General features: G+C 38.0%; 1 protein-coding gene across 2 annotated transcripts in view; it reads left to right on the top strand.

Moving 5' to 3' along the window:
* Nucleotides 1-14,875, top strand: part of LOC126354042 (coatomer subunit gamma) — a 107,938-nt gene extending 93,063 nt beyond the window's left edge. For both annotated transcript variants that reach the window (XM_050003399.1, XM_050003389.1), the window contains exons 15-16: nt 13,327-13,567; nt 14,591-14,875. In XM_050003399.1, coding sequence (XP_049859356.1) covers nt 13,327-13,567; nt 14,591-14,721 — 372 coding nt within the window. In that variant the 3' untranslated portion in view covers nt 14,722-14,875. The remainder of the gene's footprint in view (nt 1-13,326; nt 13,568-14,590) is intronic.
* The last annotated feature ends 2,249 nt before the right edge of the window (nt 14,876-17,124 follow it).

The following is a 17,124-nucleotide window of genomic DNA, read 5'->3' as shown; positions in this document are numbered from 1 at the left end:
GGACTGCAAAAGATATAGACAACGTGAAGGAAATGAATCCCAATTTTAACATAGCCACTTGGAATGTGAGAACACTGCTTCAGTGTAGCAAGCTAGAAAATGTAAAACTTGAAATGGAGCGACTGGAAATCGATATCCTGGGCATATCGCAGATGAGATGGCCCCAACCAGGTGATTTCTGGTCTGGAGAATACAGAGTCATTCACACCGGAACTGACCAAGATAGACCGGGAATGGGAGGAGTTGGAATAATTTTGAGGAAAAACTATGGCTCACGTGTCAAGGGATATGTGCAATATAGCTCTCGAATAATACTAGTCAAACTTGAAACTAAACCAAAGGACACTGTGATAATACAAATATACATGCCAACATCCAAAGAAGAAGATGCAGTCATTGACGAAATATACGAAGAAATAAGTGATGCGATGAGAAATGTTAAGGGAGATGAAAACCTGATTGCCATGGGGGACTGGAACGCGATTGTGGGTGAAGACCCGGAGGAAGGAATTGTTGGCAAATATGGACTTGGAAGAAGAAATGAAAGAGGTGATCGACTGATCGAGTTCTGCTCAAAGCACCAATTAGTTGTTGCAAACACACTTTTCCAACACCACAAACGAAGAAGATATACATGGAAGGCCCCTGGAGACCTGAGGAGACAACAGATTGACTACATTCTAGTGAAAGCACGTTTTAGGAACCAGATAAAAGATTGCAGGAGCTATCCATCTGCAGCCATAGGCAGTGATCATAACCTGGTCATGATGAAAAGTTCACTGAGATTCAAACGTTTGAAGAAGAAGCCAGTAAAACTTAAATGGGAACTAGAAAAACTGAAAACTGAGGGACTGGCAAAGCACTATGCTCATGAAACAGACAACCTAATTAAAAATTTTCAACATGGTGGAGTAAATGAAGACTGGAATCAGATTAAATCTGGTATATACAAAGCAGCAGAAAAGATAGTTGGAAGAACTGAACCCAAAAACAAGAGGAAATGGATTACAGCAGATATTATTGAGCTTATAGAAAACAGAAGATTATACAAAAATGCAACTGAGGAACAAGGAAAAGCTGAATACAGAAGACTAAGGAATTTAGTTAATAGAGAAGCGAGGAAAGCAAAAGAAAATTTTCTTGGAGAAATGTGCAGGAAAGTAGAAGAAAATATGCAAAACGGAAGAACTGATTTAGCCTACAGAACAGCAAATCAATTTTTTTTAACAAACGTAAAACAGTACTCTCAGGCACAATAGAAAATAAAGAGGGGAAAATGCTGTTTGGTGAAGACATGCTGAAGAGATGGAAAGAATACATAGAGGAGTTGTATGCTGGAACACCTCTTTCGGAGGAAGTAATAGGAAGAGAAGAGGAAGTAGACGAAGATGACAAGGGAGATGACATTCTGCAAGAAGAATTTGACAGAGCTCTAAAAGAACTACAGGACAACAAAGCAACGGGTATTGATGACATCCCTGCAGAACTAATAAAGAATGCTGGTGACGGCATGAAAATGATGCTGCTTAAACTTATTAGGTCCATCTATAACACAGGAGAGATACCGACAGACTTCGAGAAATGTATCATTGTTCCTATACCAAAGAAGGCAGCAGCTACAAAATGTGGACAGCACCGAACTCTTAGCCTAATATCACATGCATCAAAAATTCTCATAAAAATAGTTCTGAAGAGAATTGAAGAGAAGGTGGAGGATATGCTGAGTGAAGATCAGTTTGGTTTCAGAAGGGGATTGGGAACAAGAGAGGCGATTCTGGCACTAAGACTCATTATCGAAAAGCAATTACAGAAAAATAAACCAACTTATATTGCCTTTATAGACATGGAAAAGGCATTTGATAACGTTATCTGGCAAGAGATGTTCAGAGTGCTGAGGAAAATTGGAATAAAGTACAAAGACATCTGCGTGATACTCAGTTTCTATAAGAATGAGGTGGCAGTGATTAGGAACTGTCACCAGGAACAACAAGCAAATATTAGAAAAGGGGTAAGACAAGGATGTGCTCTCTCTCCTCTTATATTCAATGCTTACATCCAGGAAGATATAGACCAAGTTCGAGAAACTACTGAGGTGGGGATCAAAATTAATGGGCAGAAGATAGACATGGTACGTTATGCAGATGATATTGCTATAGTCACGGAGACAGAAGAAGATCTAGAGGAAGTCCTCAGAACAACGGAAAAAATTCTATACAATCAGTATGGAATGAGAATAAACAAGAAAAAGACTAAAGTGATGGTATGCAGTACAGGAGCAGAATATGAACCTCCGAGAATTAGAATTGGAAGAGAGGAGCTGGAAGTGATACAGGAATTTACTTACCTGGGAAGCAAAATCACAAGGGATGGTAGAAGCCGGAAAGAAATTGCGACCAGAATACAAAAGGCCAAAATTGCATTTAATCGGAGAAGGAACTTACTCACCAGCAACAACATCAGTCTGAAAATAAGGAAACGCATCATGAAAGGTTTTGTTTGGAGTGTGGCCCTATATGGATGTGAAACTTGGACAGTTGGAAGAGCAGAGAGAAGACGGCTAGAGGCCCTGGAGATGTGGTGCTATAGAAGGATGATGAAGATCAGCTGGACAGACAAAGTAACAAATGAAGAGGTGCTTAGAAGAGTACAGGAAACCAGATCTCTGTGGAGGCACATCCAAACAAGAAGAGACAAACTTGTAGGGCACATCCTACGACACAACAATATCATTGGAACAATAGCAGAAGGAGTTATTGAGGGAAGGAATCGGCGGGGCCGACCAAGGATATCATACATGCAACAGATCATGAATGACGTTGGATGTAACACATATGTGGAAATGAAGAGGAAAGCAGACAGAAGAGAGGAATGGCGCTCTGCTGCAAACCAACCTCAGGGTTGAACACTAAAAGAAGAAATACAAAACACTCTTGATGCATTCGGCAACCTTTCTACCAAAATAATCATCATATTACTCTGCTTTCTCAAGCAACATATATTTCACAGTTAAAGAGCAAACATCAAACACTCCACAGCGTTCGTGGAATTCCCCCCCCCCCCCCCCCCCCCTTCTGTGTCACATGTTTCAGCGTGTATGAAACAGTCTTCTTAGAAACTAAATGAATAAGAGTAAGAGGATCTCGAACTTTTATCATCTGCTTGTGCAACATTCTGGTTGGTTAGTTTCCTTACACTACTAATTCAGGTCGACATACCTTAAGCACTTCAGTTAGTCCAGTGTTCTGTAGAGGATTATGAGCCCATCCTTCCATTCCTTGCTGACGTGTATCAGAGTTTCCAAGCCCTTCATCAGTATTGATGTCTCTCCTTCCGAAACAGATTTACCACAAATAAAACAGATAGTAGGATCCAGCAGTATTGCTTCCTCAGTCCAGACAAAAGAAATGAGAGTAAGGAGAAGCACTTCATAACACCACAAACTGATGAATACTAGCACAAAAACAACTCTGACACTACTTTGACAGTTCACAACATTAACTCAATTGCACTGGACAGTGGGTAGGAAGAAATGGCATTGACAGTAGTGGTAGGGGATCGCTGAGTGAGTGGGAAGGGGAACTTGATGTTTTCATTGTTGGCACATACTCCTGATTTCAACCATACTGATTGCAAAAAAAAAAAAAAATCATTAAGTAGAATATATAGGCTAGAAATATACACATATTTACACTTTTTATTTAAATACTTTGCTAAGAAACAAAAAGTGCAAACCATCACGTTAATAGAATTCTGTACCACTTCTTATACCTCAAATACCATTCGTATAAATGAAAAGACGCACAAGATATTTTTCGTGTACAATTTTGCAAGGAATATATTTACTAATCAGAGCTCTGTTTGAAAAATGAGCCTTTTTGCATGAAAATTAAAAATATGGCACAAATCTACCTCTGGAGGGGGAAAAAAGGGGAACGCACCCATCCTACAAAGGGGAACTTTTCTGTTTCTTATCATTGTAATCCATTTGCTGATGTTCTTACTAATTTGCCTGGGGTAGATGCAGTTGTTATCTAAAAGCTGTACATAATTTCCCTTAGTTTCAATCAAATTTCCTCAACAAAAATATGTGAAATAAATTTTGTATTTCCAAAATATTCTTTTTGTAAGATACCCACTATTAAAACTTTGTTTATCCTGGCCAGTAAATACAATCCTCAGCCATTTACCACTAACATTACTCAATTTGTTGTCTTCAACTACACGGTCTTCATCAGTAAACTCTGAATCATCTATTTCAAAATCTGTTTCCAGTTTCGTCACTCTTCATTAATCAAAACTGTCGTTTCTCTGTTTCCGGAGTCACGAATCTCCAGTTGCAAATACTGACTCAGCTGAATGGATGACTCATAAGTTGACTTTAAGTAACTTTACACAACACCATTGAAGTAGATTTCCAAGTTTATGCACATTTCTTTTCACTGTCCTTTTTGAAGAGGATCAACTTTTATATCAAACTTCACATTGTAATAATACACATCAGTAAACTCACAGAGACTATAGTGGGGTGTCCATACTCAGTAGCTGTTCGGTATGGGTGACTGTATATCAGGGTAGTGCAGCACAGAATGTTTTTGTGCTATTGACTGAAGGTTGAGCTGACATGGTTGTAGCTTAGTGATCACTGACTGCATGAGTACCCCCAAAAATTAATACAAGAGGGGGCAAGACTCAGAAAGTGCCATTTTTTATATAGTTGATTAGCTGAGTTTGATAATGTGTTGTGCCCCAAGAAATAAATTTGACAGGAAGTTCTCCATTCAATATTTTATAAAGCTAGATTACTGTTATACCTTAAAGGTAACCATATTTCAGCAGTATATCCTAACTACCTCATTTCATATTATTAATAGTGGTTAGTTTGAACAACTCTTAACATCCTAGGTCTGTAACAAAATAGCCCCTGTCTCCCTTTTTTGGTTTGGTATCGTGTGGCCATGGCAAGGTTTGGTATCGTGTGGCCATGGCAACTGGACTACAGAACTCATAACTCTATTACTAGATGTCACAGTGTTCAAGAACTGTTTATTTTAAGAAGGTCCAAACACCTTAATCTGGCATTCCTCAAGATAGTGTTAAAGGATCTTTGCTGTTCCTTATCTATATAAATGATTTGGGAGTAAATCTGAACAGCTGTCGTAGGTTGTTTGCAGATGACACTGTCATTTATCGACTAGTAAAGTCATAAGAAGATCAAAACAAATTGCAAAATGATTTATAAAAGAAATCTGTATGGCGCAAAATTTGGCAATTGACCCAAAATAACAAAAAGTGTGAAGTCATCCATATGAATGCATGAAGGAATCTGTTAAACTTCAGTTACACAATAAATGAGTCAAATCTAAAGACTTTACATTCAACTAAATACTTAGGAATTACAATTGCGAACAACTTAAATAGGAACGAACACACGGAAAATGTTGTGGGGAAGGTTAACCAAAGAGTGCATTTTATTGGCAGCACACTTAGAAAATGTAACAGACCTGCTAGAGAAACTGCCTACGCTATGTTTGTCCATCCTCTTTTAGAATACTGTTGCATGGTGTGGGATTCTTAGCAGATAGGATTGACAGAGTACATCAAGAAAGTTCAGAGAAGGGCAGATTGTTTCCTATTGTTGTGAAATAGAAGAGTGAGTGTCACTGAAGTGATACAGTATTAAAACAAATGTGTTTGTCATCGTGGGGAATGTCTCATGAAATGAATCATGGTGATTGATCACCAGCTTTCTCCTTCGAATGCTAACATATTTTGTTGATGTTGACGTATAAAGGGAGAAATGATTACCATAATAAAAAAGGGAAATCAGAGCTCGCACAGAAGGATAAAGGTGTTCATTTTCTCTGCGACTTTACGAGATTGGAATAATAGAGAATTATTGTGAAGGTGGTTCGATAAACACTCTGCCAGGCACTTAAATGTGATTTGCAGAGTATCCATGTAGATGTAGATATTGACCTTGATGTTTCGGCATTTGTCCCCTCTTTTACAGTGCACAAATTGCCATTTTTTCTGCACTTGGGCCCACGTACGTACAGGTGAATACACATAAGGTGTAGCATGACATTGTTCCACATACTCTACTGCATTTGCTCTAGCTAGTAAAGCATGATGCAGTCTCAACAAGCCTTAATGGATCAAATGTGAAACTTCCTGTCGAAATTAAGATATGCAGCAGGCAATGGGGCTGTTCTTGTGTATATTAGGCAGGTGTCGAGCAGGTGTACTGCAGCCGTGCTTTTTTTAATGTGGTGCGTGTTCCAGCAGTCCATTTTTTGGACAGTGGTGAACCAGCAGAGACAGGAAAAAATCATTTATTTTATGGCCAAATTCAGTATAATTTTTTGCAAATATGATGATTTTTACAAATTTGGTGTTAGTTTTTTCCAATGTTGCTACATATTCTGATAAACTCGTTAATTTTTTTTCTTAATCTGGTATACTTTTTCCCTATTTCAGTGTTACTTTTTTTCTACTTTTCCATGTTATTTTTTTCCTATTTTGGTGTTATTTTCTCAAATGTCTGTACTGTTTTTTGCCAGTTGTGTTGTTTTTATCAAATTTGATATTTTTCAATGAATTCAGTTTTTTTTTTTTTTTTGCCAGTTTCAGTGCTCTTCACCAAATTTAGTTGATTTTTTCAATAAAATTTAGTTATATTTTTTGCTGCTGTCATTATTTACTGCCAAATTTGATTTTATTTTTTATTAAATTCAAGGTTACTTTTTGCCAATTTTTGTGGTTTTTAGAAATATTGGCGGTTTTTTAGAAATATTGGCAGTTTTTTCAGCAGTATAAACTATCATGTTACTCTTGTAAAACTTCAAATTTTTTGAAGCAGAAAAACAGGGCTAGTATATTGTGGCACTACATTTCAAAAGGATTACATTCTAATGGTCAAACATTCTCTGTCTGATCAGCCTGGTTTAGGTTTTATGTGGCTTCCCCAAATCAATTCAGGCAAATATTGAAACATTTCCTTTAACAAGTTCATGGTTGATCACCTGCCCTCTCCTATTTAAACACATGTATATATATTTGTGAAATATTCTGTCATTTCTTGGAGGAATATACACGTATTAACAACTTGAATACGGATTATTAATGTACCACAATAATATCTATTTAATAGGTGGTTATGAACTGGCCTTTGGCTTCTTAGGCCATTGTAAGATAACTTAATACTAAACAGATGGTCCACACAAATTCAGTGACACACAGCTGTACACAGATATGTGACATTTATGACTATATCAATACAAATAATAAGTATATCATACCTAAACAGACTCTGAACAAATAAATCTTATACTTCATTCAAATATTAAAACCATATCAATAGATAAGCCAAATATGTTGTACAAGTGAGCGAGTAATGTCACATCGACAGATTGGTGAATGTGATGAATAAAAGAAGGTATACATGGAAGAACCCTGGATATACTAAAAGATATCAGATAGATTATATAAAGGTAAGACAGAGATTTAGGAACCCGGTTTTAAATTGTAAGACATTTCCAGGGGCAGATGCGGACTCTGACCACAATCTATTGGTTATGAACTGCAGATTAAAATTGAAGAAACTGCAAAAAGGTGGGAATTTAAGGAGATGGAACCTGGATAAACTGAAAGAACCAGAGGTTGTACAGAGTTTCAGGGAGAGTATAAGGGAACAATTGACAGGAATGGGGGAAAGAAATACAGTAGAAGAAGAATGGGTAGCTTTGAGGAATGAAATAGTGAAGGCAGCAGTGGATCAAGTAGGTAAAAAGACTAGGGTTAGTAGAAGTCCTTGGGTAACAGAAGAAATATTGAATTTAATTGATGAAAGGAGAAAATATAAAAATGCAGTAAATGAAGCAGGCAAAAAGGAATACAAACGTCTCAAAAATGAGATTGATAGGAAGCGCAAAATGGCTAAACAGGGATGGCTAGAGAACAAATGTGAGGATGTAGAAGCTTATCTCACTAGGGGTAAGATAGATATTGCCTACAGGAAAATTAGAGAGACCTTTGGAGAAAAGAGAACCACTTCTATGAATATCAAGAGGTCAGATGGAAACCCAGTTCTAAGCAAAGAAGATAAAGCAGAAAGGTGGAAGGAGTATATAGAGGGTCTATACAAGGGCGATGTACTTGAGGACAATATTATGGAAATGGAATAGGATGTAGATGAAGATGAAATGGGAGATATGATACTGCGTGAAGTGTTTGACAGAGCACTGAAAGACCTGAGCCGAAACAAGGCCCCAGGAGTAGACACCATTTCATTAGAACGACTGACGGCGTTGGGAGAACCAGTCCTGACAAAACTCTACCATCTGGTGAGGAAGATGTACGAGACAGGTGAAGTACCCTCAGATTTCAAGAACAATATAATAATTCCAGTCCCAAAGAAAGCAGGTGTTGACAGATGTGAAAATTACCGAACTATCAGTTTAATAAGTCACAGCTGCAAAATACTAACACGAATTCTTTACAGACTAATGAAAAAACTGGTAGAAGCAGACCTTGGGGAAGATCAGTTTCGATTCCGTAGAAATATTGGAACACATGAGGCAGTACTGACCTTACGACTTACGTTAGAAGAAAGGCAAACAAACGTTTCTAGCATTTGTAGACTTAGAGAAAACTTTTGACAATGTTGACTGAAATACTCTCTTCCAAATTCTAAAGGTGGCAGGAGTAAAATACAAGGAACAAAAGGCCATTTAGAATTTGTACAGAAACCAGATGGCAGTCATAAGAGTCGAGGGGCATGAAAGGGAAGCAGTGGTTGGGAAAGGAGTGAGACAGGGTTGAAGCCTCTCCCCGATGTATTCAATCTGTATATTGAGCAAGCAGTAAAGGAAACAAAAGAAAAAAATTGGAGTAGGTATTAAAATCCATGGAAAAGAAATAAGAACTTTGAGGTTCGCCGATGACATTGTAATTCTGTCAGAGACAGCAAAGGACTTGCAAGAAGAGTTGAACGGAATGGACAGGGTCTTGAAAGGAGGATATAAGATGAACATCAACAAAAGCAAAACGAGGATAATGGAATGTATTCGAATTAAGTCAGGTGATGCTGAGGGAATTAGATTAGGAAATGAGACACTTAAAGTAGTAAAGGAGTTTTGCTATTTGGGGAGCAAAATAACTGATGGTGGTCGAAGTAGAGAAGATAGAAAATGTAGACTGGCAATGGCAAGGACAGCGTTTCTGAAGAAGAGAAATTTGTTAACATCGAGTATAGATTTAAGTGTCAGGAAGTCATTTCTGAAAGTATTTGTATGGAGTGTAGTCATGTACGGAAATGAAACATGGACAATCAATAGTTCGGGCAGGAGGAGAATAGAAGCTTTCGAAATGTGGTGCTACAGAAGAATGCTGAAGATTAGATAGGTAGATCACATAACTAATGAGGAGGTATTGAATAGAATTGGGGAGAAGAGGAGTTTGTGGCACAACTTGACAAGAAGTAGGGAGCGGTTGGTAGGACATGTTCTGAGACATCGAGGGATCACAAGTTTATCATTGGAGGGCAGCATGGAGGGTAAAAATCGTAGAGGGAGACAAAGAGATGAATACACTAAGCAGATTCAGAAGGATGTAGGATGCAGTAGGTACTGGGAGATGAAGAAACTTGCACAGGATAGGGTAGCATGGAGAGCTGCATCAAACCAGTCTCAGGACTGAAGACAACAACAACAACAACAACAACAACAAGCTGAAAAAAAGGGTAGGAGGGGGGGGGGGGGGGGAGAATTCTGTGTAAAGTTGATGTGGAACAGTTAAAACAAGCTTATTATCTAGTGGCGAGGGAAATAACTGGCTGCTGTTACTTTAGTAAGGGTAGGTAATAGAACAGTATTTGGTCGTTAAGGACCAGGTCAGTGTTCTTTGATTGATGTTTATTAATGGCCGGAGTTTTGAATTATGTTAGTTTTCTGCCTTCAGTTCCTGTACGGATAACATCACATTCCACATCATATGAATGACATTCTTTCAGAGCATGTTTACAAAGGTGGAAGGAAACATACTCCAGCTTTTGGTTCCAGGAATACTGTTGTCCACCTTCTGTTCAACTGTAAAGGTAAGATTCCACCTTTGGAATTTATAGAATTTCCTGCAACCTGTGTGGCAAGTTATATCTAGGTCAGCCAGGTAGCACTATAACTACTAGACTGACTGATTGTGAAAGGTGCTGGGGACTGAAAAAGAAAGATTACACCTTTGCTGAATATGCTCTGAATGAATGTCATTCATATGATGTGAAACATGTTCGCGATAGAGGAACTAATGGCAGAAAACTAACATTTGACACCCTTGTCATTAATAAACACCAATCAAAGAATCCTGACCTGGCCCTTAATGACCGAATGCAGTTCGCATTACTCAACCTTACTAAGGCATCAGTAGACAGTTATTGTTTCTCCCACCATTGGATAATAGGCTTGTTGTAACTGTTCCGCACCCACATTACATAGACTTCTTTCTCCTCCTCCTCCTCCTTCTCTTTTGGCCTGTTCATCACATTGACAAGTTGTCCATATGGCTTTTAGCCTGTTCCATTATTCACCTGTACAACATATTTGGCTTATACATTCATAAAGCTTTAACATTTGAATTTACTGTAATATCAGATTTATTTGTTCAGAGCCTCTTTAGGTATTACATTGCGCTTGTGTTTTGTATTGATATAGTTATAAAATTTTGCACATCATTGTAAAGTTATGAATTGTCGCTTGAGTTGTGTGGGCTATCTGATTACTAAGAAGCTGAAAGCTGGTTCATAATGAATTATTAAATAAATATTATTGTGGAATATTAATACTGAGTATTCAAGTTATTAACATGTGTATATATATTTATATGTCTACGTATGTGACATATGTTCTTCTTTATATTGCCTTTATTTATATTACCTTGCCAAATTGTATTATATGTAAATTGAAGGTGGAAAGGAATTGTAGAATCCTCCTTAGACAAATAAATTACTAATACTAGTTGATCGAAGACTGAGACAAGATCCAATGAAGAGCAGCATTTTTCATTGCTTCATCTGTTAGTTGGCACGAAAACATTATGGAGATACTCGACAAACTTCAGTGGCAGATGCTACAAGAGACGTGTTTGGCAGCGTGGAGAGGTTTGGTCTTGAAATTATGAAAGAGTATGTTCTGGGAAAAGTCTAGCAAAAATTACTTCCTCCCACATACAACTCCTAAAATGACAACAATGAGAAAATTTAGAAATTACAGGTAAAGTGGAGGTTCACCACGAATCAATTTTCTCTTGCACTATTTGTGAATGGAACAGGGAATGGTGGGATTCTGTAATGGTGCCAGAAGTACATTCTGCCACACAGTCAGATGGTTTGCAGAGAATAGATGCAGATGTAGAGCTGGTGGCATAATGACTAAGTCACTAGACTGACTCATAAGAGAAACTGGGTTCAAACCCTGTCTGGACAATAAATCTAGGTTTACCAAAGTTTCTGCGAATTAAAGCAACAGCTAAGATGTCTGCTTTGAAGATGTCACAGCCATTTTCCTACTCTTTCGTCCTGTCAAACTTTGAGCCTTTAACTAATAACCTCATGGTAAGAGAGACATTAAAATCTAATCTTCCTTTCCCAGTTTTTATTATTTCTGGTGGGTTTTTTTCTTTTAGAACAAAATCCATAATATTTTGGGTATTTGAGTCTGTGATATAAGTTGAGAATTATAAAATTGTCTTATTTATGTTATTTAACTTACTGCATTGAAATACAAATACGCTCAGGTTTCAAGAAGAATAAATAATTCCAATCCCAAAGAAAGCAGGTGTCGACAGGTGTGAAAATTACCAACCTATCAGTTTAATAAGTTGTGGCTGCAAAATACTAACACGAATTCTTTACAGAAAAATGGAAAACTGGTACAAGCCAGCCTTGTGGAAGATCAGTTTGGATTCCGTAGAAATCTTGGAACATGCTAGGCAATACTCACCCTTCAACTTACCTTAGAAAATAGATTAAGGAAAGGCAAACCTTACTTTTCTAGCATTTGTACACTTGTAGAAAGCTTTTGACAACATTGAGTGGAATACTCTCTTTCAAATACTGAAAGTGACAGGGATAAAATACAGGGATTGAAAGGCTATTTACAATTCGTACGGAAACCAGATGGCAGTTACAAAGAGTCGAAGGACATGAAAGGGAAGCAGTGGCTGGGAAGGGAGTGAGACATGGTTGCAGCCTATCTCCACTGTTATTCAATCTGTATATTGAGCAAGCAGTAAAGAAAACAAAAGAAAAATTTGGAGTATGAATTAAAATTCATGGAGAAGGAATGAAAACTGAGGTTTGCCAATGACATTGTAATTCTGCCAGAGACAGCAAAGGACTTGCAAGAAGAGTTGAACGGAATGGACAGGGTCTTGAAAGGATGGTATAAGATGAACATCAACAAAAGCAAAACAAGGATAATGGAATGTAATTGAATTAAGTCTGGTGATGCTGCAGGAACTAGATTAGGAAATGAGACATTTAAAGTAGTAAAGGAGTTTTGCTGTTTGGGGAGCAAAATAACTGATGATGGTCGAAGTAGAGAGGATATAAAATGTAGACTGGCAATGGCAAGGAAAGCTTTTCTGAAGAAGAGAAATTTGTTAACACCGAGTATAGATTTAAGTGTCAGGAAGTTGTTTCTGAAAGTATTTGTATGCAGTGTAGCTATGTATGCAAGTGAAACATGGACGATAAATAGTTTAGACAAGAAGAGAATAGAAGCTTTCGAAATATGGTGCTGCAGAAGAATGCTGAAGAGTAAAGGGGTAGATCTCATAACTAGGAGGAGGTATTGAATAGAATTGGAGAGAAGAGAAATTTCTGGCACAACTTGACTAGAAGAAGGGATCGGCTGGTAGGGCATATTCTGAGGCATCAAGGTATCACCAATTTAGTATTGGAGGGAAGCATGGAGGGTAAAAATCATATAGAGGGACCAAGAGACGAATACACTAAGTAGATTCAGAAGGATGTAGGTTGCTCGGAGATGAAGAAGTTTGCACAGGATAGAGTAGCATGGAAAGATGTTTCAAACCAGTCTCTGACTGAAGACTGAAGACCACAACCTGAATATTGAAATACTCATTCACTTTTTCATAATAAGACAGGAATCTAAAACGTTGACTGCCAAGGGGCTGTGGTGGCAGCAAGTGGCTCTGCTTATGCTGCCACTGGTCTCATGGCAGTCAACTTGTTCAATAAATTTGTTGTTCATAGGTAGAATAACTGAGTTTATTTTATTTTGTTAATTCTCATTCCTGCAATTGTGTTTGCAGTTGGAGGATGTTGAAGTAACTCTCAGTGACCAAATCCAGAAGGTTAGCAAAGTAAATTTTGGTGCTTCGTGGGATGAAGCAGCAGAAGCATATTGTGAAATGGAGGATATTTATGCACTATCAAGCATGAATACACTGGAAGAGGCTGTGAAATCCATTATCAACTTCCTTGGCATGCAGCCAGCTGAGAGGTCAGACAGAGTACCTGAAGGAAAGTCGGCACACACATTGTTTCTGGCAGGTAAAGTGTGTAGAGTACAGTAGCACATACATCTCTAATTTTTATGAGTTTAGCATAATTATTTCTTGCATGTTACATATGAAAATTTATGGCATGAAGTTATCGGGAACAACAGCAAAATAAGAATGGGAGTGACTCAGGAAATCGAATAGAGAATGTATTTTCAAGTTTTTTTCCTAAACTTTGAGCTCTTGATAAAACTGGTAGAACAATATGTAATTTAATTTTAGGAATCTCATTCAACAGCCCATTTTAGATAGATGAGAAAAATCTATCCTGGCTTTGTATCAATTGTAGAAAGCTGCGGACGGAGCAACTCGCAAGCAAATCAAATCAGATTAAAATTAATAAATAAAAAAGGAAAACCAGAACCACAGTCCACTGAAGAATAAAAGGTAGAATCTACCTTGGATGGCAGAGCAACAGATCAGATTCTTCTTTCAGAAATTATGATTAAGAATAGGTGATAAAACCTAAAAGCTGCATGAAGAGTTCTTCAAAAATTTTTGGCATTTTTAAATTAGAGTCTGCAATCATGGAAATGCTATGAGTCTCAAACTACAAGAACTCAGGAAATGGGTGTTTAACATAGTATAAAGTTTCCTTTTAAATAGAGTGAGATGGCAACCAAAGATCTATGCAAGAAAATTTAAGCTGGTTTTAATTATTGCCAAAACACAGTATTTTTTAAATAAGATTCTGTTTGATATAAGATCAACTAATGGCATGAAGTCATTGGGATGAAAGGTGTTGAAAAGAAGGTGGAAGATTTAGAACTGTTTTTAGAAATATTTGGTGTCAAAAGCAGTTTTTTAAGTGCTAATGTGATTGATATAGAAAGGACAACTTTCAGTGAGAAAGAAACGTGTCAGCGACACCATTCTTGAAGAATTCCCTTTGTTGAATTAAGAAACTTGGATTCCATCTTCAGCCTTACGTAGCAGTGAATGTATACATTTGTTTTCATAGCAGTAGTATTTTTACTCATATAACCAACTTGAATCCTTTCTATTTCCTGTACAGGTGTGTTTCGCGGAGGTCATGATATGCTGGTCCGAGCGAAATTAGCACTTGCTGAAGGTGTCACAATGCAGCTGACAGTAAGATCAACTAGTGAAGATGTAGCAGAACTAGTGACTTCATTAGTAGGATAACAGTGTTGCTGTGTGTGTATGTATGTTATTTTATAGTATATTAAATATTTATACATAGTATTTACATATATTATGTGGCAATATTTCCAACACTACTGTGATTTGTGATATATTCCAATTCACTATGGCAAATAAAAGTTAACTTTTTTAGAAATTAAATTTTTCATTCATTGTGAGTGTATTATCCATTCACATTTTCCTTCTCTGTTGGTTCCGTGCTCTTCATATGACGGATTCCAGAAGGGTTTTGACATTCATCTGGATACTGAGCCATGCAGGTGTTCCAGGAAATGAACTTGCTGACAAATTAGCTAAAGAAGCCACTACAGGAGTCAAAATTGTACTCAGAGTACTGGGCACAGACTGAGAACAGCCCTAAAATTGCAACTGTGGGATCAAAATTTGAAACCTGTGATATGGAACGACAGATCAGCACAATCCTCAACAAGTAGAGGACAATTAAGGGAACCACCAAGGCATGGTATACTTCTGTCTAAGCCTCTCAAAAGACATTGTATTATGACAGCTACATATCTGCCACACTAGACTTAACCACAGGCTCAGTTTACATCAAGAAAACTGTCTCATTGCAGTTGCACTAACCATCCCATGGTAGCCCATATTCTCACAATATGTGCCTTGTTGGCTGAAGAGAGACAAGAGCCATCAACCTGCATGCCTCCCTACCCCAGATAATTGGGATAGCAGTTAACAAAGTCATGTTTCCTGAAGGAAACCAGATTTTATAACAAAATATAATGCACCTCAACATTTGGTGTCAAGGGTATATGTGGAGGGAGTACCTCTCACTGCGGCATGTGCCCCAGTTTGCCTCAAGCTACCTTCTGCCTCTGCATTGTCAGGCATTTTAAAATCTTTACATATGTATTTTATTCATCCAGCTCTTTAGCCTAATTAGCTATCTACTCTGAGCGGTCTTCATTTTCTCATGCCATTTTACACTGTAGTGACAAGTTGTGGGGGTAGTGATATGCACGATAAAGGTGGTAGTAGTATTACATACACAAGATATAAAAGGGCAGTGCATTGGCAGAGCAGTCATTTGTACTCGGGTGATCCACATAAAAAGGTTTCAGACGTGATTATGGCCACACGAAGGGAATTAACAGACTCTGAATGCCGACTGTTATTTGGCGCTAGATGCATGGGACATTCCATTTCGGAAATGGTTTGGGAATTCAATATTGCGACATCCACAGTGGTCAAGAGTGTACTGTGAACACTAAATTCAGGCATTACTTCTCACTATGGACAATGCAGTGGCCAGTAGCCATTACTAAACAACCAAGAGCAGCGGCATTTGTCAGTGTCAACGGAGAAGCAACACTGTTGAAATAACGTTGGAAATCAGCATGGGATGTACAAAAAATGTGTGTGTTAGGACTGAGTGGTGGAATTTGGTGTTAATGGGCTGTGGCAGCAGATGACACGAATGCCTTAGCTAACTGCATGACATCACCTGCAGTAACTCTACTGGGCTCATGAGCATATCGGTTTACTCCTACATGACTGGAAAACTGTGCCATGGTCAGATGAATCACAGTTTCATTTGATAAGAGCTGATGATAGGGTCAGAGTGTGGCCGCAGACCCTTTGAAGCCATATACGCAAGCTGCCACAAAGGTATTGTGCAAATTGCTGGTAACTCCTTAATGGTGTGGGCTTTGTTTACATGAACGGACTGGATCGTGGCTATGTTCGGCTATTTGCAGCCATTAATGGACTTCATATTCCCAAATGACAGTGGAATTTTATGGATGACAATGTGTCTCCAGGCCACCGTTATACATGAATGATTTGAAGCACATGCAGGACATTTAGAGTGAATGATTTGGCCACACAGATAATCTTACATGAACCCTATAGAACATTTATGGGACATAATTAAGAGGTCAGTTCATGCAAAAACTCCTTCATGTGCAACACTTTTGCATTTATGGATGGCTTTAGATGCAGCATGGCTCAGTATTTCTGTAGGGACTTCCAACAACTTCGAGTTGCTGTGCTACGCCAGGCAAAAAGTGGTCTGACGTGATATTATGAGGCATCTCATGACTTTTGTCACCTCAGTGTAATCATACTGACTATGGTGACCCTTCATGGGGTATCCTTCAACGAACAATTGTAGTTTTTAGCTGCCTCAGTTTTGTCTCATTTCTAATTATCTATTTTAAACTATTGTTATGCACATTTCCAATCTTGACAACAAAGTCACATACTCTGGACCTGACAGTTCTCTCTTTCTTATTTTGCATTATGTTAATTTCCAGTGAAATGATGGACTGATAACGGAGATATTTAGTCCCTTTAAACTGAGTATGATGACTCTCGGTGTATAATCACGAGGATTTTGGCAAAAGTGATATTCTGTGTCAGCTACAG

Source organism: Schistocerca gregaria, chromosome 1 (assembly GCF_023897955.1).
Source record: "Schistocerca gregaria isolate iqSchGreg1 chromosome 1, iqSchGreg1.2, whole genome shotgun sequence".
NCBI classification, from domain to species: Eukaryota; Metazoa; Arthropoda; class Insecta; order Orthoptera; family Acrididae; genus Schistocerca; species Schistocerca gregaria.
Note: the sequence above shows the minus strand (reverse complement) of the source record. Positions and strands in the feature narration are given on the sequence as shown.